Source organism: Eptatretus burgeri, chromosome 7, assembly GCF_056783735.1.
Source record: "Eptatretus burgeri isolate ZD-2024b chromosome 7, Ebu_testis_v1, whole genome shotgun sequence".
In the NCBI taxonomy this organism is placed as follows: Eukaryota; Metazoa; Chordata; class Myxini; order Myxiniformes; family Myxinidae; genus Eptatretus; species Eptatretus burgeri.
Genome location: NC_140967.1, coordinates 56,883,280 through 56,907,593, shown reverse-complemented (window position 1 = coordinate 56,907,593; position 24,314 = coordinate 56,883,280). Strand labels below are relative to the sequence as shown.

Below are 24,314 nucleotides of genomic sequence, written 5' to 3'. Positions count from 1 at the left end.
TTGATGCAAATTCAACCTAACGTAAAATGAGACCAATTAATGATGTAAGACAGTGAGATTATTTTTGGTGCTATTTGGTGCTAACCAGTGGCAGTATAAGATGGGTATGGTAGTTCAGTTGTGTCAAACTAACTTCTGACATGTTTGGTCCTGAGTACTAGTGTCAGAAAGGGGGAGAACTGCATTGTGGATAATTTTTTTTTTTGATGAGACAATAGAGGAGGCTTGCTGTCTTGTTTCCAGTCGTGATACATAAAAATTTGGGTTGGCCTCTTTTGTGTTCCGATTTGAGCATACTGTAAATCATAATACTGGTGTTCCAATTTCAAATCCAATATATTGTATTTGTCCACTGTCTACCAATGTCCTTTTGATTTCTGTAAAAGTAAATGATGGTTTGTTGGTTCACATGTCACACATTTGGTAAAACACATCTCACTTCAGGCAAAGCTGACACAAACACAAAGCTGTTTTAATTGTCACTATTTTTCAATTTGTCAATCTGTATGTTCCCTTATTTCTTGTATATCTTGACAACAGAACATTGAAGTGCCACCAACCCTTGCAAACAAGCAGACAAGGTCCATTGGGAGTGTCTTATGGGGAAATTTTTGGGGTGGGCAAGTTAGGATCATTAATCAGTCTGACAGCCTCAGCTTGGATGTGGTCCAGAATATTGATGACTGATGAAGGAGCTTTGTTCCAGAAATTGGAGCAGTGTTCCATCACTGCTCTGACTTAGGATTTGTAGAGGGTGAGAAGCTGATGGAAGTTGAAGTATTTGCAAGCTCCGAAGAGGATACCAAGTTTCTTGGAGGCAGATTGTTTAATATTGAGGATGTGGGGCTGCCAGAAGAGACTACTGGAGATGGTGACACTGAGCATATTGATAGAGGGGACTGCTGGAGTTGAGAGTTGGACATGACAAGAGGAGGGGAGGCTGTGTTGATCTTGCTGGATATCAGGAGAGTTTGAGTCTTGGACTGATTGATAGAGACAAGGTTGTCAGAGCCTCATTGAAGAATGAGATTGAGATCACGACTGATGGAGGCAAGAGTTTGGAAGGCGACTGGCAACAAGCGACTGGGAGGAGGTGAACTGGGATTTATAACTGATGAAGGAGTCGAGGGTGGTGTCATCGGCAAAGGAATGGAGATGGTTGTCACTAGCTGTGAGGAGGTCATTGATGAAAAGAATAAAGAGGGAGGGTGAGATGACAGAACCTTGAGGGACACCACAATTAATATTATGTGGTCAGAGACTGTACCACCGATGCAGGTGGAGATAGATTGCGCAGTGAGGTAGCTGGAAAGCCAGGAGGTGAGCTGAGGCTTTATACCATACACTTTGAGCTTCGCTCGGAGCCCTTTGGCACTTCGATGCTCAGAGTTTGGCACTTGTTGCTTGTCTTCCACACTCACCTGGAATACTTTAGAGCCCCATTGTAAGGAACAGTTATGACAAATTTTGTTTTATTTAATAGCATTGTTCGTGAACAATGAACACATTTGATGAACAGTGAAATTTATTAAAAATTTCTTTGAAAGTATCAGTCGTAGTAGAAAAATTAAGTAAAATTGTGTATAATGGTCAGTTTGTTAAGCACTGTTTTGGATTAATAGGAACTATGACCGTTTTTACAGCCATTTTTCCCTGCTGTGCAGGGGTTGGCTTTTTCTTGAGGCAATGTTTTATGGCCGGATGCCCTTCCTGACGCCAACCCTGGTCGCCTCTTACGACACACAGGGATATGGTACACCTATTCTAACCGGGGCATACACTGGGACCAGTACACTGGTACTCATTTCGCCGACCTCGGAAGGATGACAGGCTGAGTCAACCCCCTGGTGTAAATTCAGCAGCCAACGGGACTTGAACTCAGGACCCTGGGATCCCAAGCCACCACCCTAACCACTAAGCCAACACCAGGCTGGATTAATAGGAACGAAGGTCGATATATATATATATATATATATATATATATATATATATATATATATATATATATATATATATATATATATATATATATATATATATATGTATTTGACAAAATGTATAATTTGTTTATTTATTTATTTTGGTGATTTCATTGCTGTGATTCCTTTGTGCTCATGTCCTAAAACTCTCTGGGGTGACCTTTATCCATGGGTGGGTGGAGAGGTTCCCAATATGATCAATTTTCAACACAATGAGCCATCCACAGAACATATCTTCTCGTTATAATGGCACTTAATTGTATTTGTAGAACCTTCTCCATTACCCAAAAGATTGTTCGATAATAGAAGATCCCATTGTATTGTATTGCACATGAGACTTTTCTTCTGGTACTTTTGCCAAATCTCAAAAATAACTGGATGGGATGAATGTTGAGTTGATGACCATACCTTATTAGGTCATTTAATCATCTGCAAGGATCAAAGCAAACCCATGAGACCCCATAAAAGTTCTACCCCCACTCAATCAGATTGCATTGTCGCCTGAGAGCAGTCATTTTTTTTTACTTTTCTTTTTTTTTATTTTACAGATGCAGGTCACAGCATTTTTTATGAATATTGGCAATTATTTGCAAGGGAAAAAATTAGTATGTTATTACTTTGACTTTTTCGCCGCAGCTGAGGAGTGTGAACAGGTGAACAGGCTGTGCCCAGAGCTGAACCAACAGTGGAGCAATCTGCGTGTAGAATTGGGTAGTGTGCAGAGTATGCTGGATGAGGTTTCCACCAACTGGGACACATATTTACGAACAGTGGAAGAGTTGCAGGGCTGGCTGGAGAATGGTGAGATGACTCTACACCAGGGTAGAGCAAAGTGCACGGTAGGTTTTGATAAATAAATCCTCCACACTCACATGTATCTGTTTACATTGATAGGCTGCATTTTCTGCTTTCTTAGATTTTTTTTTTTTGTTCAGTCTGATGCATACTGGACTGGAGGTGGGTGCGAGTGTAACCAGTATGTCTGCACCAGTTTTACGGTCAGGAGTTATGCCACTGATGTCGTTAGTGCCCCCTTTATGCAAGGGCAGGAATTTTGATTTATTAAGGTGCCGGCGATACCTCACCTGGTCTTCATTGAAAAGCACCATGGGATGATTAACATGCCTGAACTTAATGCTTCTTCTCTTATATGCAGCATGTGTCTGAAGGTTTGTATTTATGCATCTGATGCGGTCCCTCCTTTAAGTTAGGGCTGGAATTTCCTGAATTTCATCAGGATAACGATGATAATTGCCGACCCTGTTAAAAAGACATTGTGGGACCTTCATCTCCACTAACCAATGAAAGCAGACGGGTCCACAACTCCATGTCCATCCATAGGATGGTGCACTCGTTGATGGATCACCCTGCCAGCAAAGCACCAATCTGATAGTTTTGTAGTTGAGCTGAGCATAAACCCAAAATTATCAGCTAAAAGTTAAGTGTGTTACCTCTGTACCATCCTGTCTGACTCTTTCCGAAATAAGTGTTGTGCATTGTTTCAGAAAATTATATACATGTACCTTAAATCTTCAAAACAATTACAATCCATTCAGCAGGCACATGGTTGGGCCAGGATTTGTGTTGTGGAGGCTCTGATACGACTGAGAAAACCTTACTAATCCCCTGTAATCCTGTTGAAGGGATTCCAAATAATTTTAAATTTTCTGTCCATCCAAAGGAAATATCAATTCAAATCCACATCACTGTCTTCCTTTCTCTTTTCTAACCCATGCTTGATGGCAATGCAGTATGCTTGTCAGTGCAGTTGGTCTCTGTAAGATTCTTTATAGGAGGATTCTCAATGGCAAAGCGTTGGCTTTGAATGTGTGCAGAATTTTCCGTATCCCTCCCCCTACACGCACTGCTCCCTTCTGGGCCAACTGCAAAATGTCAGCTTGTTTTACGACATATTTTCAAATACCAATGAAAATGAACGATCATGTTTGTACAGGTGTTCTTCCAGAATTTGCCATATTGGGTACAACAGCAAACAGCCATGAATGAGGCAGGGAACTTCCTCATCAGCACCTGCATTGAAAACATCTCCAATGACATCATGCAACAGCTACTCCTGCTCAACGGTCGATGGAAGGAATTGTACGAGAAAGTGAAACACGTACGTCGTATCAGTCCTCATTTACTGCGATATCGATTCATTGCTTTTTTGTTGTTGTTTTTTTCAATCAGAATGAGTATCCTTGCTGTTTGATTTCTTGCACAAAATAAAGAAAACGTCATTCAGAGGCAATGCTATCAGGGGGGTGCTGCATTGTAAAGCCTACCTTAAAAATACTTCGTTTTACTAGAATGAGCTGTGCCTACCCGTCGCTTCGTTGGTGGGCTTAATCAAAAGAGAGCATGTTGCACTTCACAAAAATATTGCATTCTCTGTCTGTGAATCTCAATGAGGATGCAAAATGAAGTGAAACATGCAAAAAAGGATCTTATATTACACGTAGTTGTTGCTGCTGTTGTCATGGCTGTGGTGGTTGGTGTTGTTTGTGTGCTACTTCCATGTACTATTATATATTTTTCCATTGTTTCAAGAAGTATTACGATATATAATTTTGTGTGCGCCTTCCGTATCTGTCACGTCTTATTTCAATGGGGTCCTGTAGTCATACCGTTGGAATCACTGCGCTAAAGCTGCAGATCCCGCTTCTTCTTCTCCTTCCATCCCGGGAAGATGGGCTTTCAAAACAGGCATATGTATGATAAAACAAGGAATAACAAGGAAATCCAACACAGGTGGAGGCCATTCAGCCTATCATGCCTGCGTGAACACCACACCAACCCATCAACATGAGATCCAAGGAAGAAAATGCAAAAAAGTTTTTAATTAATGAAATAATTCTTTGTTTTTTGGTTTTTAACCTCCGTCATCGAAGATCGGAGGTTACTGTTTTCACCCCTTTCTGTTTGTTTGTTTATTTGTGAACAGTATTACAGAAAAACTCCTCAACGGATTTCGACGAAACTTGGTGGGGGGGGGGGGGGGTTAGAACTGGTCCAAGGATCATGCCATTAGATTTCGGACTTGGGCCAAAATCCAATATGGCCACTATGACGGCCAATTTGAAAAAAAAATTGAATTTTTTTTTTGCATTTCTACATATTTTAAGTGATTTCCAACCCCCCCCCCAAAAAAAAAATTGTTGGAGAAAAAAATTTTGCAAATTTTTTTTCAACAAAATTTCGATTTTTTTTTTGCATTTCTACATGTTTTAAGTGATTTCCAACCCCCCCCCCCCAAAAAAAAAAAATTTAGAGAAAAAAATTTTGCAAATTTTTTTTCAACAAAATTTCGAATTTTTTTTTTTTGCATTTCTACATGTTATAAGTGATTTCCAACAAAAAACATGCCAAAATTATAATTGCGGCTGATTTTCGAACTTCAGGTGGATATACCCACGTAAAATCAATTTCTGTCTCATGGAATCTCGTTATGACGAATGAATTGAGTATGTAAAAGTTAAAAGTAAAAGGGAAAGTTGCAAACTATAACTCTGTGAGCACTGTTGACGTCAAGTTGAATGAATAGGATATCAGGTTCACTTGAGTGACCGAGCAGTATTGGCGGCGGAGGTTTTGCACTCTTCCGAGTGCTCCCCCTCTAGATATATATATATATACTTTTGTATTTTTTTTGTATTTTTTTTTTCCTTTTATTCCCCTCAGGGGGATGGGCTTGGTTAAAAACACACAACATCAACCACACAGCTTTTCTTGACAAGACCCCCACCAACAGCACTCCATACACAATTACCCATGAATGATCAAACTACCAAATAGTCTTATCAACATCCCCATAGCCCTCTATCTCCATAACTTCCAGGTACCTATCTAATTCTAATTTAAACTTATCTCCTGTTTATGCTCCCACTACCTTTCCAGGGAGACCATTCCATGCATTAACTACTCTCTGAGTGAAAGTCCCCTTCCTTACTACCGTCTTAACTCTCCTCTTCTTTACTCTCAAGCTATGGCTCCTGGTCCTATCACTGTCTACTCTGTTGAATAATTAATCTTCACTTATTTTATCTATACGTTTCATTATCTTAAATCTTAACATTATCATTATCTTAACAGTCATTAAGTTTTTTTTTTCCAAGTAAATTGATTATTAACTTTCCAAAAGTGCCATTTTTATTATTCTATGAAAGCAAGAGCCCTTGGCTTTTGAATAAAGTGGGACAGACACACAGACGGATCTTGGTCGTTTTTGTAACGGAGAGATTCCACAATATTTGTCTACAAACCATGATAGAGTCGTCAGTTGGGTCATTGCTGTGAAAAACAACTTTGCTTGTAAACTTGACTAATGATGGATGAAGAAGATAATCACCAGTGTAGTTATGGGTTATGTTCTGTTGAAGGCATTTTCAAGATGTAAAGTCCTTTGCTAAATTGAGCAGCAAAGCAAATGCACAAAAGCAGAGTAAAAATATTCACTGAGCATTGGAATTTCCCAATATCATCGCAAGCTTGTTGTTGACTCTTAATCAGCATGTGAGGAGTGTTACGAGCCTGGCATTTAACTCGCTTGTGCACTTGTTTTGCAGTATGCACAGATTGGTGACGGTCTCGAATATCAGGTGTACAAGGAAGGAGAGGAAGTTCTTCAGTCATTTGTAGAACGAATTTGTCAACACATCTTTAAAACAGTCAAGCTATCACAGCCAGACCTGGAAGCCTTCATTGGAAATGTTGAGGTATTATGTATATATGTATGTATGTATATATATATATATATATATATATATATATATATATATATATATATATCCTATCTCCTATCGATTCTCCTATCGTGTGTGTGTGTGTGTGTGTGTGTGTGTGTGTGTATATATATATATATATATATATATATATATATATATATATATATATATATATATATATATATATATATATATATATATATATATATATATATATATATATATATATGTACACTGTATTTATATTCCAGGACATCATAGAACAGTCTCAAGCAGTGTACAGCTCCTTTTCTTTTTTGCCTTTTATTGCAGAGAATTGCTGACCAGATCCCAGCTGCAGAAGATCAGTGGAGAAATATGTCCAAACAAGCCAAAAGCATTGCTCATCACACTCCCCCAGAGGAAGTCAAACAAATGGATGAAGTGTTATCCTCCATCAAAGACAGTATCAAAAAGGTAAACTGTCAGATTCTGATGAAGCTCACTAAATATAAATTTCCAGAAATAATATTGTGTAAGCAAATGTTATACATATAAAGCTGGTCTTTTGGAGGATGTTGTCCTCTCCTGCTCAAAAGGACAATGACTGCACAACCTTCTATAAGCATTTATATACTTATTATTTTCTTATGATTTCCACAATTTATTCTACCATATATGCTGCTTTACACAGATTGCCTTGGTATGACAATGTCACATCAAAAAAGCATAGGCCCTACTTAACTTTTTGTTAAAGGTTTTTGTCGGTCGGCCACACACCGGAGCAATTTGTCAATTTATTTGTGTGAATGTGGGGAGATTTGCATCACCGTCACTGGGGTGTTGCCTTATAGTTGACTGGGGTTCTCCTCACAATGTAGTGTTTGTCACATTGCACTCATCCACGGGTTGCTTCTTTGACCAAAGAATCACCTCATGATTGACGAGTAGGACATGTGCTACTCCTTGATTGAATCGCCGGCAGTTTCACAAAGCTGTTAGGGTTAGGAAAATTAGGGAAATCTGTTTCTCCTCATGAAAGCTATATGGAATGTGACTATATGACTGATGCCTCCTCGAATCAGAGTAAGTTAGACTATGAGTTCAGTCATTCACAATCTGAAAACAATGCAAGCATCAGAATAAAAAAAACACATGAAGTGATGTCAATGTATTTGAAATTTTGCTGGAAATCACGTGGGATTCTCACCATGCATGTTTGTATCAATGACAACATAACATCATGTGAATTGTTGCCCAGTGTGTGGCAAACTTTATGGATGCATTTTTGTGAATTCAGTTTTAAAATACCTTCAATTTTTGGGGGATTTTCGAAAGTCGTGTTGGTATATGTGGCAAGTAAAAGACATAATAATACTTCATGGAATGTATTAATGTTTCTTTTATCGAACTTGTTCATCCATGTCTAAAGTGGCCCACCTAAAATATCACCCTGCCTGGTACATCCCACAGGAGAATAACTTGTAACTGTTTCAAACAAAAAAACAACAACATGGGGATTGGTGGTTGAGCGGTCGAAGTTGTGCCCATGGGCCCCATTCTGTATCGAAAGAGTTTATGTCATGGGTTGAATCTCTGGTGTGTTTGTTGATTTGTCGCTTGAATGCTTGTTGATTTCCCCAACGGCAGTGAGGATGGGCGGAGCTTGGCTGTATGCCTCGGCCCTCTTAAATATGTACAGTGAAGTAAGTGTTGAGCTGTAAAACATTTCACTTTTGTAGAAGTGACATCATTCTCCTGACTTAGTTACATTCCAATGTGGACTTTGCTGCAATAATTTATACAACAGTGTTTATCTTCATTTTAGCAAATTTATTTACATCGTGCTTATTTATTTTTAAGGCGTTGTCTTCTATTTGCTGGTAGGTCCGAGATATTGGTCCCAGCCTTCTTCAAGGGGCAAAGCAACTACTGCCTGCTACAAAAGATCTGGAGAATAGTCTAACTGAGGGCACCACCTGCTTAGCAGAGGTGGACCTTGCCAGTATCAATGACAGCATTGAACCAGAGGTGGGTAAATGATGAACGAAACCAAAAGTTTTTAATTCTTCTTTAGATTCTCCTATCGATAATCAGTCAATGTTTACGGCATTAGGTAAGAGGAATTGGCGCTATATGCTGACTTGCTAGACTCAACACACATATTTTCCTTGATTGTTTCAAAAGTCTACTGCTCACTTTTAATTGTATTTTTCTTTTTTTCATGGACGTTAATTTAAATTACTTTGAAATTCCCACAATTGTTCAATATTAAGCTGCATTATTCAAAATGCTTTTGGTGTCCGTGATAGTTTTAAAATCAGTTATAAACTCCTTTTTTAAACTTAAAAAAAAATTTGGCACTCATATTCACTCAGTGATTTGCTAGAATTAAAAAGCTTGCATGTTTGCCATTCCCATTCTTGAAATATATTAGTTTAGGTTGGTGGAAGAGTGAAACAATAGGTAACCACAGCTTTACAGACTGAGAGAGGTCAGGTCAGGTTTGGGAGCATACGCCAGAGCAGCACGTCTCATGCTCCCAGACCTGACCTGACCTGACCTGACCTGACCTGACCTCTATCAATCTGTAAAGCTGTGGTTACCTACAAAAGTAAATTGTTTCACTCTTCCACCAACCTAAACTAATATATCTCAAGAATGGGAATGGCAAACATGCAAGCTTTTTAATTCTAGCAAATCACTGAGTGAATATGAGTGTCTTGCTGATAGAGGGTAAAAGTGAAACAAGCAGATAAAGCCGCATGGAAACAATTAATGCAAGCAAGTGCTGTAGTTGAGTTGCAGGAATGGAAGAGGGAGATTGATGAAAAGAATGAATTAATTTGGGGGTCAAAGAGAGTAGAAGAAATCGGGGGTGGGGTTGGGAGAAAGCATGAGGCGATGATTGATGCCATGTTTCAAAGACAGCTGCAGGGAAGAGTAGGAGGCAACAGATGCAGGGAGTCGACTCCACAAATTAGAGAATAGTGGGATGAAGGAGTGGAGATGTACATCCAGCTTAGATTTAGGGAGGAAAACCAGAGAAGGGTTCTGGAAGAATGCGGAAAACATTGGAGGGCTGTGGGTGGGCAGAGAGATGAGAGGGTGGTGTGGGTGTGGGAGGTGGGTAGCGACAGTGACGCCACAAGTGAGATGATATAAAATTACGAGTCGAAGAAACTGCCCGCTGTAGATGCTGGGACTTGGCCTGCTGCTGAGAGATGTCAATAATACAAAAAGCCTTGCCTCGACCACCTCTAGGGGTGCAAAGTGGATAGCACTTATACCAAACCAGAGTGAGGATCCGGACTCTATAATATGCACTTTGGATGAAGGCCTTGTACATTATGATTATCTCTGCCTGGCTCAGATTGGACTTGGCTCTGCAACCAAAGCCCACTCAAGAGAGCTTGACGTATAGTGTTCTTGGAATTGGCTAAATATGTAAACTGGGGGGGGTGTTGGAAGTGATAGATGGTATGGGGGTGCTACTCCTGAGCCATTATTATGTTTAATAATAATTTACTTTTCACAAAATCTTATTTTACCATTGTTCATATTTTTTTCTTTTTGCAGGTACTAAAGAAGGCTCTGGAAGGTTGCAAAAATAGCAAATGTAAAATAAAGGGAAATATGCAAAATGTGTCCAAGCTGATGCAAAAGAACAATGTGTTGCAACAGTTTGACAAAACTGAATTGGAGGAAAGCGTCAATAAAATGCAACAGGCTTTGCATGTACGTTTTTTTCATCATCCCTCTTTTTCTTTTAACCATACTATGCGATGACTGAAGGATTCTGATACTAAATTGTGTCAATTTTACATGCAGAGCAAGTGGACACAAGGTCCCCATATTTTGGCGAAGTTAAAGTTCACGAAGAAAGAAGAACTTTTCACTGACATGGTCCAGAAATGTGAATTTCGGCTTGCTGCTGAGACTAGGTCCATTGCAACCACTGCAATCGGCCAGCTTATTTGGGAGCACACGGTAAGGTCACACTTTCTTGAAACAAATGGAACAAAAAATATGCAACAACTTTCAAAGTTCTATCCTACAAATGTGAGGTTGGGTGTTACATCTGTTCATGAAAGTTTATCACATGTTAGTTACTTCATCAACGAAGTGCAACAAGTGCTTGTAACAAATATGAGGGTGTTAAAAAGGTTTTCCAACCATAAAAGAATAGTCCTGCACCATCAATAATCAGAAACATATGTACGTCTGCTCCTTCACTATGTAGTTGTCAACCATTCTCAAGACGTTATTTAGTCGTGGGTGAGTTTCCTGGTGCCTTTGGAAATGGAGTTGTGTTGTTTTCTCAAACGTTTTGAAAAGATAATGTTTTGACTGTGGCTTGTAATTTCTTGTGAGAACATCTATATATTACTAAAACTCTCATCTTGGATATATGTATGTATGTTTGTATTTTCCCGAAATACAGCCAAAACGGTACACAATAGCGCAAACATTTTAGGGCCACCTTACTCACCATTCTCCTGCGGTGTGCAGTATCAGGTTTCGTTCAAATCGGACAACAACAAAAAATTATTAAAAATAAATTCCCGATTCAATCAACTACTCTTCAGGATTATTTGATTAATGCAAACAACCTCAGCGGTATAGTTTGCTGGAGCTATCTTTTTTTTCCTTTTTTTTTTAAATGATTTTATCAACCGCTGTCACAACAGGAACCCAACAGGTTCACGGGTCGTCTAGTGTGATATAAAAGGCAGGCTCTACTTTCCTTCTGTGTACCTACAAACAATGGACCATTGACTGTTGGTCTTATTGTGTGCATGTGGGTGCAGACCTTTTTTTCAGATGATGCTGGTGCTTATTGTCTTGCCCACAAGCATCTGAAGGACATGCGTGCAACCTGTGCTGATCTCCATCCTGATGGGCCAGAGGCAAAGAAACTGAGGCACTGTGAAAATCATCTGCAGGAAGTGGAAGAATATGTTCTCAGGATGCAGGATCATCTGGACAAATTGAACTCTGTTAATAAAAGGTGACACATCACACATAGCTTGTTATGCCTTCTCTCCCTCCATGTGACAATGAGTATTCATTTGTGCTTGAGACTGAGATCTGCAGAGGTTTCTTGTCCACACTAGAAATAATTGAGAGACAGTAGTTACTGAGCTCTAGTCGTATTAACAGATGTGCAGGGTGTCCCTTAAATTATTATTATTATTTATTTTTTGGCATCCACTTATCAGAGTTACATGATGAGATTTTTTCAGGATTCTCAATGAGACACAGCATTGACTAAATCAATGCCATTCAATCTGGTGTCCTTCTCACTGATGTATCGAAGGGTAGTGAGGGTTGACCCCTTCTCCAGGGTTGCTCAGGTCTTCAGAGTATAACTTTCTTTGCACGTTCTTCATGTCGCATCACAAGACCAGCAAGGTGAAGGTGGCATTCCCTCACAATAGCAGCAATGGAGGGCAAAGAACCATACAGATCCCTGTTGGTGATTTGGTCTTACCAAGAAATGTTCAGACCTTCACAAAGCAATTTGGTGTAGGTACCATCTTGTGCTTTCTCCAATGTTTGGGCCAAGGTCCAGGATTCGCACCCAAAGAGAAGGATCAACTCAACCGTAGTTTTGATGACCCTTGCCTTACTCTGTCTGCGAATTGGAGATCTCCAAACTTTATGGAGGGCTTGAACTGCTTCCCAAGCCTGAGCTTTTCTGCATTCTAAGTCACGCTACATGTTGGTATTGGAGCCGAGGTATTTGAAGTCATTCACTCTCTCTCTGTCAGACTTCCGGCAACAGTAAGTAGGGCACACTCAGCAGAAGGATTGACGTGCATATGCTTAGTCTTTTCAGCATTGAGTACGAGCCCATTAGACTGAGCAGCAGTTTCAACCTTGTGAAGTAGAAGTTCAGCTTCACTTAACATGTCTGAAAGGAGCACCATGTCATCAGCAAAGTCAAAGTCAGGAATGTGCTGGGCTGGATGTCTACTACTTTGGCACTGGGAGAGAGTTGAACCATCCCAGTCTTCAATCACATTTCTTAGGGCATAGTCCAAAGCAATGGTAAACAGGTAAGGAGCGAGTGGGTCACCTTGACGAACTCCATTGTCAATTTGAAAAGTTGTAGTCTCTCCTTCAGTAGTTAATACCACTGCAGAGGTATCTTCATACATAACTTGTCTGGCATTCACAGTCATGCCTGGTGTTGGCTTAATGGTTTGGGTGGTGGCCTTGAGATCCCAGGATCCTGAGTTCAAATCCCACTCAGCTGTTGAAGTAATACCAGGTGGGGTTGATTCGAACTGTCATCCTTATGTGGTCGGCAAAATGAGTGCCAGCTTGCTGGTATCCTGTGTTGGAGTGGTGACTTGTCCAGGATTGTGCCCAATAGCCAAGGAGACTGCTCAAGCAGCACCAACACTCTGCACAGAGTATGGTCCAAATGGATGGATTCACAATCGACTTAAGGATACCATATGCATGTAAAATTTGGAAATGTTTATTCCTATCAATCTAGTTGAAGCCTTTCCTGAAGTCTATGAAGATGATAACAGCCTCTTTTCGGTGATTGTGTACTTCCTCAATGATGCGCCTGAGTGCAAGGATCTGAAAATATGTAGATCGCAAAGGCCTAAAACCATTTTGATTTGGGTGTCGGATCTTTTCCAATTCAGGGTGAATTCTGTTGAAAAGGAAGCGATTGTAAATTTTTGGCTGCTGTTTGAGTTAAACTTATTCCACGGTAGTTTTCAGGAAGCGTTAAATTTCCTTTCTTGGGTAATGGTACATACCTGCTTTCCCCCATTCTGAAGGATGCTTTATTTGGTATGTTTCGTTGTAGAATTTCAGCAAGATTTTTCTTAAATTCGGAAGTCGCCAGACTTCTATTGGAATACCATCAAGATCGGGGTCTTTTCCAAGTTTAATTTGTTTCATTGCCGTGCCAAGATCTACTGATGAAAAGATGCCAGCAGTAATGGTGAAGTTGACCTCACAAATGGGATTGATTGGATTGTTGGGTAGGCTGGTATTATCGGAAGAGAGTAGTTTTTGGAAATTCGTTTTCCAGGGAGCGAAGCGATTCTCACCTTGGATAAAAACAGTTTTAGATTTCTTTCCAGAATCAATTTAAGTCCCTTAAATTTATACCCTTTTAAAAAAATGTATTTTATACTTTCCAGTTGAAAATGGATAGGTTAGAATAATGTTTGAAGTTTTCACTGGAGTTATATTTGAACCATTCACTCATTCATTGTTGTCCCTTGTTCAAACATTTTGCTGCCTTCCTGGTTTAGGTGTTGCCAATATCTCCCTTTTCTGCAAACTTTTCGTGAATATATGTATTGGCTTTGCATGTTGGAGGATGCCTCTGAAAGTCATGTTAGTATTCTCTCGATACAACCACAACACTTTCATAAAATTCCATCCATGCTGCTATTTTACACCTTTCCTCTAAACTCAGACACCCTGCCATGGTGTATTCTGAAAAAAACGAAAATATAAACTCATGTTAATTGAAAGAGAAGGTGGACATGTTGAGTACTGTACTAAACAAATCTTCAAACATTACTCTAACTGCTCCATGTAAGTTTCAACTGGAAAGTTGTGTTTGCTTGTTGTATTGAATATACAAAAATGGGTACCTATTTAAGGGACATCCTGTATGTCTGTCACCTTTTGAAGTCATTGTAACCACTTCCGGGTTAATGTAATTTGCGTGCAGTTAAAAGCAAGTTGGCTAAGGTTTCATGCAGGTGTTTTCATGGGGTGGCTTCAATTTTGCCATGCAGTGCCTACGTAAAAAAATTGTCAGCACTGTATGGGCATGATGCCAACGTGCTGGCGGTCACAAGGCCTTGTACTACATTCTGGTGAAGTAATTAATGTAAACTTAATTGCAATTCACGACTGAACAGGAAACATGCTATAATGCATTGTTAAGGGTTACAAGAATTATATATTGTAGTGTGTAAAAGTAAGTCCACTTCAATCAATGCCAAGCTTTCTCAAATGATTTCAAACACAAATTTATCATAATATGGAAGATTAGTCACTGATACCTGGCAGTGCATTGCAATACTGTTTTGGGAAAAGATTGACTCAAACATAATCGATAAGCGAATTAAATCAATCCCAAATGGAGTTGAAACAGTTCTCAAGGGAAAGGGGGTCACACTGGTTATTGATTATACGTAAAGATAGATTTGATTTTTAATATTCCAAGAAGTGTTATATCCTTGGATGGAAATCCCTTGAAAGTACTTTTGGTTTCACATTACAAATTGAGTTCACAAAACAGGTTACCCCACACAGTGTTACGTTGATACTGTACATCCATCCATGAGGACCACACTCTGTACAGAGCATCGGTGCTGCCAATGCAGTCTCCTGGGCTTTTGGGCACAATCCTGGATGGGTTACCACTCCGATGCAGGATACTCAAATTGCTCAATCATCCCAGCGAGCTGGTCCTCATTTTGCCAACCTCAGAAGGATTGCACACTGAGTCAACCCCATCTGGTATTAATTCAACAGCTGAGTGGGATTTGAGCTCAGGACCTTAGGATCCCAAGCCCACCACTCTAACCATTTAATTCAACACCAGGCATATACTGTACTTCAATTTAAATAAAATAATGATATTAAAGATCCTTTAAAAATCTGGAAGTTTCGTGCTATTGAAGCAGTCTTACACATTACCCTTATACACAACCTTATTTAACATGTCCAAGTACTGCGAAACGGAAGGGTTTTGAAAGTACAATGAAGGTGATTTGTGTTCTATAGTTTTCAAGTATATGATTCAATTCAAATAAAATAAAGATTTTAAAAGTTGTATAAATAATTAAATTCTGGGTTTTACTGCCGTTTTCCACATTGTCTATTACATAACCCTATCAAACACGTTACATGAGTTATTCGCACTTGTTGTTTGTGTCCTTTATGACATCCTTAAAATCTTTTTTGGGATGATTTTCAATTTTGTTTGACTGCCAGGCAGGCAGATAGAGTAAATAAAATTATCTCACTCCTCTCTGCGCATGTGCGATGGGGACAAATTCAGAGGCAACCTACTGTTAAACGGCAGGTTTGTTTTCTGATTTGTTCCAAATTCAGAGACATGTAAATTGGTAAACTGACGTTGTATACGGATGGATAGACGGACTGACGAACGTGTGGCCAGACACATGTGAGCCAATTGTTTAACCCCACTTTTCATTTTTTGTGCATGGGGTAATAATTTATTTTGTTATCACATCTCGATTAATGAATTTCCCACTGGACTCATACTTTTTCACTCCACTGTATGTCTTTTGGTTGCTCTTCCGGGTGTTGGTGATTTATAAACAAATCGTATTCATAACATAACTGATAATACCAAAGTTGCATTCAAGTACATTTGCAATATGAGATGTCAACATAACTGAGAATGAGTACATTCCTGTAGGAAATTCTCCATTTGCTTGCATGTTATTTACTATCTTTTCCTGATCGGTAGACTCACTGAGGTGAGAGATTGGATGGCATCTGCTGAGAGAAGTATCGGAGACATCAGGCTTTGTGCACAGGACACTGGCAAGCACGAAGAGCTCCGAGCCAAGCTCGAGGTGTTCTTTCTTTGATTATATATTTTCGGGTTTATCTGTTTGACTTTTCCACCTGAGCATATAGCTCTTGATGCTGCGATCACAGGTTCAAATCACAAAGAGTATATTGTGTTGATTTATCTGGTCTCTTAATGTCCTTGTAATTAACACGAAAGTTCACTGACATCTCTTAATACCCTTGTCCTTGCGTGTGATTTCTCTGCATGCTCCATTAGATCAATGTTAAAGTCAAACTTCACTTAACCAGCCTATTTAGACCACTGTAGAATGGAGGCCTCCCTCAACAAGGTCCATTCTGTCTCTTAAATGCAAATTGAGGCCATTGTGTTTCAGTAAAATAATATTTTAGGTTTTCTCTGCAATGCAGTCCTTGCAATAAAAAAAACAAAGAGCAAACCAAAATAGCATGTTTTTGACACCTGCTATTTTCAATCATTTTGCAGAAAACTGTCAAACACTCAAATGTACCCACTGGAATGCTTCTGCTTTGTCACATTGTTCCCCAGTAATATTTTATTGTGTTGATGGGATTTTGCAGGGACTTGACAAAGAGCACAAGCAGCAACGTGAATCATTGAGGATGTTGCAATCACTGCTGGGCAATCTGGTGTGTGCTCCAGAGATAGTTCAGAGAAAGAGAAAGGAATTACAAATGGTGTCCGAGCACTGCGACTTTCTTCAGAAGAGTCACAGAGAGGTATTGCATCTTTGATAAATGAATAAAATATCAACAATATACAGGAAAAAAAATGATTATCTTTAATGTCTTTCTGAATTAAAAAATATTATTGTAAGCCACAGTTCAATACTGCAGATCACCCTGCAGGGGATTGCAATGAAACAAAGCCAAGAGAATCGCATTTTAATACCTTGTTCACATCGGCAAGTCAGAAGTCCCTGGCAGCCTGTGTGATTGGCATCATGGCAGTGAAGCCATTAAGGAGTCCAGAGTGTATAAAATATTATCTGTACATGCATTGTTCATTTTTTTATTTAATGCAAAACTGAGGCAAATACAACTGGTAGGATTTTTTGAACTGACACCATCTATAATATAAAAGGAGCTTGGTCTTGGTGTGCCTGCATGTGTCCATCAACAATTGTCCCATAACGGATACCACTAATCAAGCAATAACAGTTCCCCCAATCTGGAAACAGTATGATATGGTTGAGTAAGGTGAGGATAGATGGGCTGGTTTCAAACAACATGAGATAGTTGAGTATAAGGTGAGGATAGATGGGCTGGTTTCAAACAGTATGATATTGTTGAGTCAGGTGAGGATAGATGGGCCAATTTCAATCAGTGTGGTATAGTTGAGTAAGGTGAGGATAGATGGGCTGCTTTCTAACAGGATGATATCGTTGAGTAAGGTAAGGATAGATGAGCCGGTTTCAAACAGGATGATATCGTTGAGTAAGGTAAGGAAAGATGAGCCGGTTTCAATTTATGTTAAAACAAAAACTCTTCTTCCTTCATCTTATTCTTCACTTATAATAAGGTGAGTCTCATTCAATCCCGTTTCCCATATCAATTGGTTTGAGAAAACGCTTGCTATATTCAATACCTTTTTTTTTTCAACATTTCCATTTTATTCATATAACAGTAATATATCACCATATCAAACATTATTTCTGATTATACACCACCTTTTTAAGGCATCACAAAACAGCTCGCTCAACTTGCAACAGAGGTGAGAAAAGGATAGGAACAAAAACGCAGCTGATATTTGGATAATTTATTCGCACGATTTTTAAAGGGTTAAAGGAAATGACGGGTCTTACATTCTTGTCTTGATAAAATGTTGAACGTAACAATAGTCTTTGATCTCCATTATCTTGAAAATACTTTCCTTTGAAGGGGCAAACCTCATTGTGCTCAATTGCAATGCAGGTGGAGGATTTGCTTTCCGCAAGCGCAGAGCAATCACAGCTCAAGCTGCAGGCCCAGTGTCTTCTTGAGGGCACGGTCAGCACTCAGAAGGAAATGCAGAGCCAGGTAGGCCATATGCAGATGGCAAATGGACTTCAACAAGCCCTGGAACATCACAAAGTCTTCCAGGTTGGCTGCCTATCTGTGATGATCTTACATGAAAAGGTTATAGTCTCTAAATTTAACATCCCTGTGCACAATGCCACCACCACTATTTCCGCCTTTCATCGGTATATTGTTGCACTTGTGTTGTTGATTGAAAATTTTGTGGTCAATTTTAATAGATAGCTGCATGTTAGTTGTAGACAACAATCCTTCAGTTAATTTCCCTCTTACTTGTGTTATCCATCCTTTCTGTCACAGAAACTGGTACTGACATTGCTTGGACAACAGGAGCAGGTGAGACGTCTGCTTGCTGGTGGGCTCGGCACATCAGGACCTGTGCCACAGTCGAGTGAGTTAGGTTCACTGGTGCAATCACTCCCGAAGGAGTTAGATGAACAAGAGCGAAAGGCCCAGGTAAACTGCAAACTGGCAGAAATCCGACACTTTGTTTTCTCTCACTATTTATAAGCTCTCATGAAGTTTAAAATTGCTTTAACTGCTCTGCAGTCACTCGTGTAAGAATTACAAAGCATATCCTAAAAAGGTATGAGATATATGACTTTAAAGTTGTATATTCCTCATGGTCACAATGACTGTAACAACAAATAGGTGCAGTAAATATATACTGTGATGACTGTTCTCAGAAGCGATCTGAATATCACAAACATTCATGGCTTGGTTTCTGAAAGTGCAGAGTAATTATAGCTCCCCTCCCCCCACTTCCTCTCCCACAACTGTATGTCCCAAGCATGCCTGTTCTTTCCTTTCCACTACTCCAGCCTCTCCACCATCAAACTTGTTTCCCTTTCTCTTCCTTATCACACACCCTCTCACCTCCCTTCTCTCCCTTATGCTCCCTCCTCCCATTGTTCTTTGTATGATCTCAATTGTTTTTACCTCCAACACCGAAGGTGGATGGAAGTTATGTTTTCACCCCTGTCTGTTTGTCTGTTTGTTTGGAAACAAGATATCTCAAAAAGTTGTTGACGGATTCAGACGGAATTTGGTGGAGAGGTTGGGTGTGTGACAAGGACCAAATGATTATTTCTGTTTTTTGAAGATCTGGATCTGGATCTGAATACGATAATTTTTCAATCGATTTTTTTTCACAATTGAGAGGCTGAGTCAAAAACTACATATCGCAGGATATGTCAAAGACTTATGGATGGATTCGGGCAAAAGTTAGTTTGGTGACAAGAACAGGCCGAATAAAATTTTAGTTCAGGTCCAAATCGAGATCCAGCCTATCAGTGGGATACAAAACCTAAACTAATCATTCTGGCAGAGGTATGTGTTCGACCGAGTACCCTTCTAGTTTTTCAATGGTTCCCTTCTCCACCTTTATCCACCTATGAACGGGCAATGGTCACTGTTAGCTTGTTCGCCAACTCCTCCTCGAGTTTTTAGCCAATGTTGACAAACCTCGGCATGGTTACTCAGGGGGTGTTTTAAGGATGATGGCGTCATGATCCCCAGGGTTGTGTTCAAGTCGAGGGTTCAGACTGTCATTCAAAGTCATGGGTGTAATGCATACCTGTGAAAACGTTAGCTGCAAAATTGAAAGTCACAAGGGTGTGTGGTAAAGAGATTAAACAATGAAGGCAAATGTGAAAAAATGTCAATGGAGTGCTGAACCTCATATTCTGTCAAGGCACAAAACCATAGAAAAGACAATCAATCAAGGGTTTAAAGTCATGAAATATAGGCTTATCATCCTGTTTAGTGAACCTTTTTTGAGAAAAGCTACATCAAGAAGTTTTTACTTTTTTGCCTCATCCCTATTCCCTCCCAGCTCGTTCATTCCTATCCCCTCCAACATCATCCCTATCTCCTGTATCCTGGTACAGGTACATTTGTTAGTGGTCATAATATTTAGGTGGCTCCTTAATATCGTTTTCATAATGTAATGTAAGACATGTCACAGACACTTGGTCTCATCAGCTATTCAGCTTATAGGTCACGATCACATGACGTCTTAATAATGGTTTCAATGCAGTGCATGCATTCTGTGTTATGATGTCACTTCGTTCAGGGATAAAAGTTAGTAGGTGCTCAGTGTATGATTTGGGCCAGATAAATGTAATCATGCTCTGCAAATCAATTCCTTTTCGTAAACGACAAGAAAGGCATAATGGGTAATAAAGTAAAAATTCATATTCAGTGATTTCTAATTTTTTTAACATCTTTACTGATTTTATTATCAAGGCCCTGCTGGAATTTTGGCAGAAGCTGGAAGGAGAAAAGCAAAAATTCCAGCAGCTGCAAGCCCAGGCAGTGCCGATGCTGCAGTCTCAGGTTTTCAGTGGCACAAGCAGCTTGGCCGAGCACATCCGACTTCTGAAGGTACAATCGCTTGGCCTTCCCGTTAACACACTTTTCCTTTTTGTCACCAATGTACAAATCGGTGTTAAGCCGATGACACGCTGGAGCAATTTGTCTGTGCAAATGCCGGGCGATTTGTTTCAGTCTCGTAGTTACTTGATAAACTTATTTTAGATGCAAATCTTTCTTCATGAACTCAGAAAACATTCCAAACAATGCCAGACCTTTCCATATCAGAAAATGTAAATAAACTTTAACACATGAGAAAGGAAACGATTACACCTGTGCCATGTCCAGAACTCCCACCTCCTGCAGGTGATTATAATTATACAGGTTGTCCTAACTCAACCAAACAAGGTAAGGGTACTGGCACATAATGGCCATTTTAATAAACCAAGATAGTCTGTGATCTTTAATATCCATTGCCAAAATGCAGATGAGACAGCTGTCTTTGTCTCATTTGGAAGTCAAAAATACTTTGGGAAGTAGCGCTCTCTACTGGCACTGCATTGCAACTGTAGCTTATTGTTAGGTTCTACGCAATCATGGTTCAAACCCAGAGAAGACAGTGGAATGGTGAGGACACCTCATACCTCGGCCATCATTCCATCCTTTAATACTTTTCCTCCAGTGGATTTGTTTTTAAAGTTGACCATACTGTTACGTTTGTGGGGTACATCCTAGTTATTAAAGTGTAAGGCCTTAGGATTGACTGTGTGCTCACATCGGTTAGCTCGTTTTTTTTAAACCTGTAACATGGACTTTGTGTTCGGTTAAGTCATCCTGTTTTGCATGTCATTGGAAGGTGGTGTGTGCAGTTATGATTATTATCTACATTAAGGGTGTCGTATGATCTGTCCTTCCTGTCTGAACCAGTGAGGGCCAGGCAAGGTAAGGTGAAGGGACCCCCAAGAGAGTAATTAATAAGAGGTTGCCCCAGCATGGGGCAAGATAAAGTTTGGTCTCTTCTCCCCTCCCTACCCCTCCTCTCTCCGGGCTCAGCACGGATCCAGGAAATTGTGTCACCGCTGCCATCATTGTTGTCTCCCTGGGGTATGGCCCTCGGGAGGATCCTCCGACTGCTGCTACAATAGCCGTGGCTGTGGGCAATGTCCTAATTGGGCTGGCGGTGGGAGGCTGCCATCTCAGTGCTGTGCCATGTCATGTGAGGGACAAGAGGATTTTGGAGGGGGGGGAGGGAGATGGGGAACAATATGAAGATCTGAGGAGTGACTTTCTTCTACTTTCACATTGGATGCCCATTGGTTTCCGAAGCTCTGCTCTTCTGTCGGGGATGCTTCGATAGGCCATGATCTCTGCCCGGTATGGGCTTACCGTGTTATGCGCTGCTCTCTTAGCTGGTCTTTGGGAAACGAATTATTTCACTATTCTTCCTGGTGTGTGTGTGTGTGTGTGTGTGTGTGTGTGTGTGTGTGTGTGTGTGTGTGTGTGTGTGTGTGTGTGTGTGTGTGTGTGTGTGTGTGCGCCTGTGTATGTGTGTGTGTGTGTGTGTGTGTGTGTGTGTGTGTGTGTGTGTGTGTGTGTGTGTGTGCGCTCGTGTGTCTGGGACATTACAATTTTTATTATAATATAAGGGTTTATTTATTTATTAATTAACTATCGTCTTTTATCATCTGTATTCGTCTCGCCAGATCTGTTTTTTGTGTCTGATGCTCATATTTTATTCAATAAATCCTTGTTCCATAACATTGTGCATGCCTGCTCCACAACCCGTCTCCTTGTGTTGCTCATTTTGGTGATGTTGGCAAATTCCTCGTGAACTAAATTGAGTTAAAATCCTGATAACCAGCATGGGGTTAGCCCGTGCTTAGAATAGGATTGCTCACTACTGCTCGGTCGTGCAATCGCCTCTAAATTGACATGAAGCCGGGCATCTGAGAAACGATTGCTTAAGCGTTTTGCAGCTCTTTACCTTTCTTATTATTAATAGACACAGTGGGGGCTATAAATGTGATAATACTACCTAATATGCAAGTGTACTGTACATACCCTGGGATCCTATGAATTATTTTGTTTTTTTATTGTATTACAGGAGCTGCTCCTTCGTACTGAGGAACAATCAAGAAATGTTCAGGATTGTCTGAGGGATGTTCAAATTATGGAGCCCTGTGAAGAAAATGCCAAGGGTTTGAAAGTTGAGGCCACATCCTTGCTTCAGGTGTTATCCTCGATCTCAGACAACCTTCAGATCAGGTACATGCAGTTTATAAAATGTCACACAAAACTGTGAATGGTAACCCAGGCAAAAATATCATTCCCTTCCGGTCGTAGTTCTCTGCAGACTACTGTAGTCAGACCTTTTACCAACTATAGTATATTAGAGTACAACTCTCATATACTATAGTTCTAACTGCCATTTTTGCCTGTTATTTTATTCAAACTAGCAGAGGACCCACTACACCCAATAAGAGGTGCTGTTCCAAGCATGCAACACATTCTTCTGATGCATACCTTTATTTAGGCGGTGTATAGACAACTGACAGCTCTGTAGATGCAAAAAAAAACCCCAAAAACCTGGGTTGCTTACATGAAGCAAAAACACACCTACTGCTTATAATCAAAAACAGCTCACTGCACTGGAAAACGTGGGGACAGGAACACTCTGCTGTAAATGGTGGAGACTTGTAATATCCTCCTCCACATGGAGGCGGCACTACACGATACACATTTGCATTGAGAATTCCACCCCCCACCCCCCACAAGACCACCGGCAAAGATAAAAACACCCCTATACATTAATTGGGGTCAGGCTGATACTCTGTAGCAAGTCTGGATGTAATTGGCCCAGAACTATAGGAGGAGTAGCATAACAAACAAACAAGCAAACACACAAACACAGGTCCGTGAATTGTAGTAAGGATAACATCATGGTAACAAAAATGTCAGTCTTTTTTATCATAGAAATAACTTTCCTTTAGACATTTATTTCACATGGAGCTACATCCTTTTTATTTTTGTTTTTTTTGTATACCTTGTCGAGGCTCGTATGAGAGCGAACACACAAGCACAGCAAGGGGGCATGAGATAAGTTGGGTGGGAGTGGGAAGGACAAAATAGTGGGGGAACAGAGACATAAGGAGATCTGGGGAAGGGAGAGGGATGGGGCAGGGAACATGGGGTATACAAGATGGACATTACAGGGACTTTCAGGAAGGAAAGCAAGGAATTTGAAGGAGGTGGGCTTGGCTGGATTAACGGGGGTAGAAAAGATCGAGGATTTGGATGGGGGGTGATAAGAGGTGGTGGTGAACAGCTATTTTGAAGGCCTGGAGGGAAGAATGGGATTGAATAGAGTGAGGGAGTTGATTCCAAAGGTGGGGAAAAAAAGAGGAATGAAAGAGTGAAGGTGAGCAGTGATTCGTGATTTTGGTAGTTTTACCCTGACGAGTTGATATACCTGGCAGCCCCAAAATAAGTTGCTGACCAGGAGCAGCCTTTGACAACAGAAAGTTCACTTCCTTCTTCCAGAAACCTGAAGCTGGTGTCAGTAGTATCATTTTGGTAGCCCTGCGGAAATGTGGTGGGGACAAATCGCAGAGAGAGTGGGGGGGCGGGGGGGCAAGGCTGGAGAGGAGACTATAGTAGACAGAAAGACCACCGACCTGCCTGTGGTGAGAGAGTGAGTGTCCCAACCTTAACAGAAAGATGTAAACAG

General features: G+C 40.3%; 1 protein-coding gene across 7 annotated transcripts in view; it reads left to right on the top strand.

Annotated features, from left to right (window-relative positions):
* The window catches only part of SYNE1 (spectrin repeat containing nuclear envelope protein 1), a 423,352-nt gene that overhangs the window by 102,101 nt on the left and 296,937 nt on the right, over nucleotides 1–24,314 (top strand). For all 7 annotated transcript variants that reach the window (XM_085888569.1, XM_085888567.1, XM_085888566.1 and 4 more), the window contains 14 exons: nucleotides 2,616–2,818; nucleotides 3,934–4,098; nucleotides 6,545–6,694; nucleotides 7,016–7,159; nucleotides 8,570–8,713; nucleotides 10,262–10,420; nucleotides 10,514–10,672; nucleotides 11,494–11,693; nucleotides 16,173–16,281; nucleotides 16,820–16,978; nucleotides 18,173–18,340; nucleotides 18,575–18,730; nucleotides 20,522–20,659; nucleotides 22,692–22,852. In XM_085888569.1, the coding sequence (XP_085744695.1) occupies nucleotides 2,616–2,818; nucleotides 3,934–4,098; nucleotides 6,545–6,694; nucleotides 7,016–7,159; nucleotides 8,570–8,713; nucleotides 10,262–10,420; nucleotides 10,514–10,672; nucleotides 11,494–11,693; nucleotides 16,173–16,281; nucleotides 16,820–16,978; nucleotides 18,173–18,340; nucleotides 18,575–18,730; nucleotides 20,522–20,659; nucleotides 22,692–22,852 (2,215 nt within the window). The remainder of the gene's footprint in view (nucleotides 1–2,615; nucleotides 2,819–3,933; nucleotides 4,099–6,544; nucleotides 6,695–7,015; nucleotides 7,160–8,569; nucleotides 8,714–10,261; nucleotides 10,421–10,513; nucleotides 10,673–11,493; nucleotides 11,694–16,172; nucleotides 16,282–16,819; nucleotides 16,979–18,172; nucleotides 18,341–18,574; nucleotides 18,731–20,521; nucleotides 20,660–22,691; nucleotides 22,853–24,314) is intronic.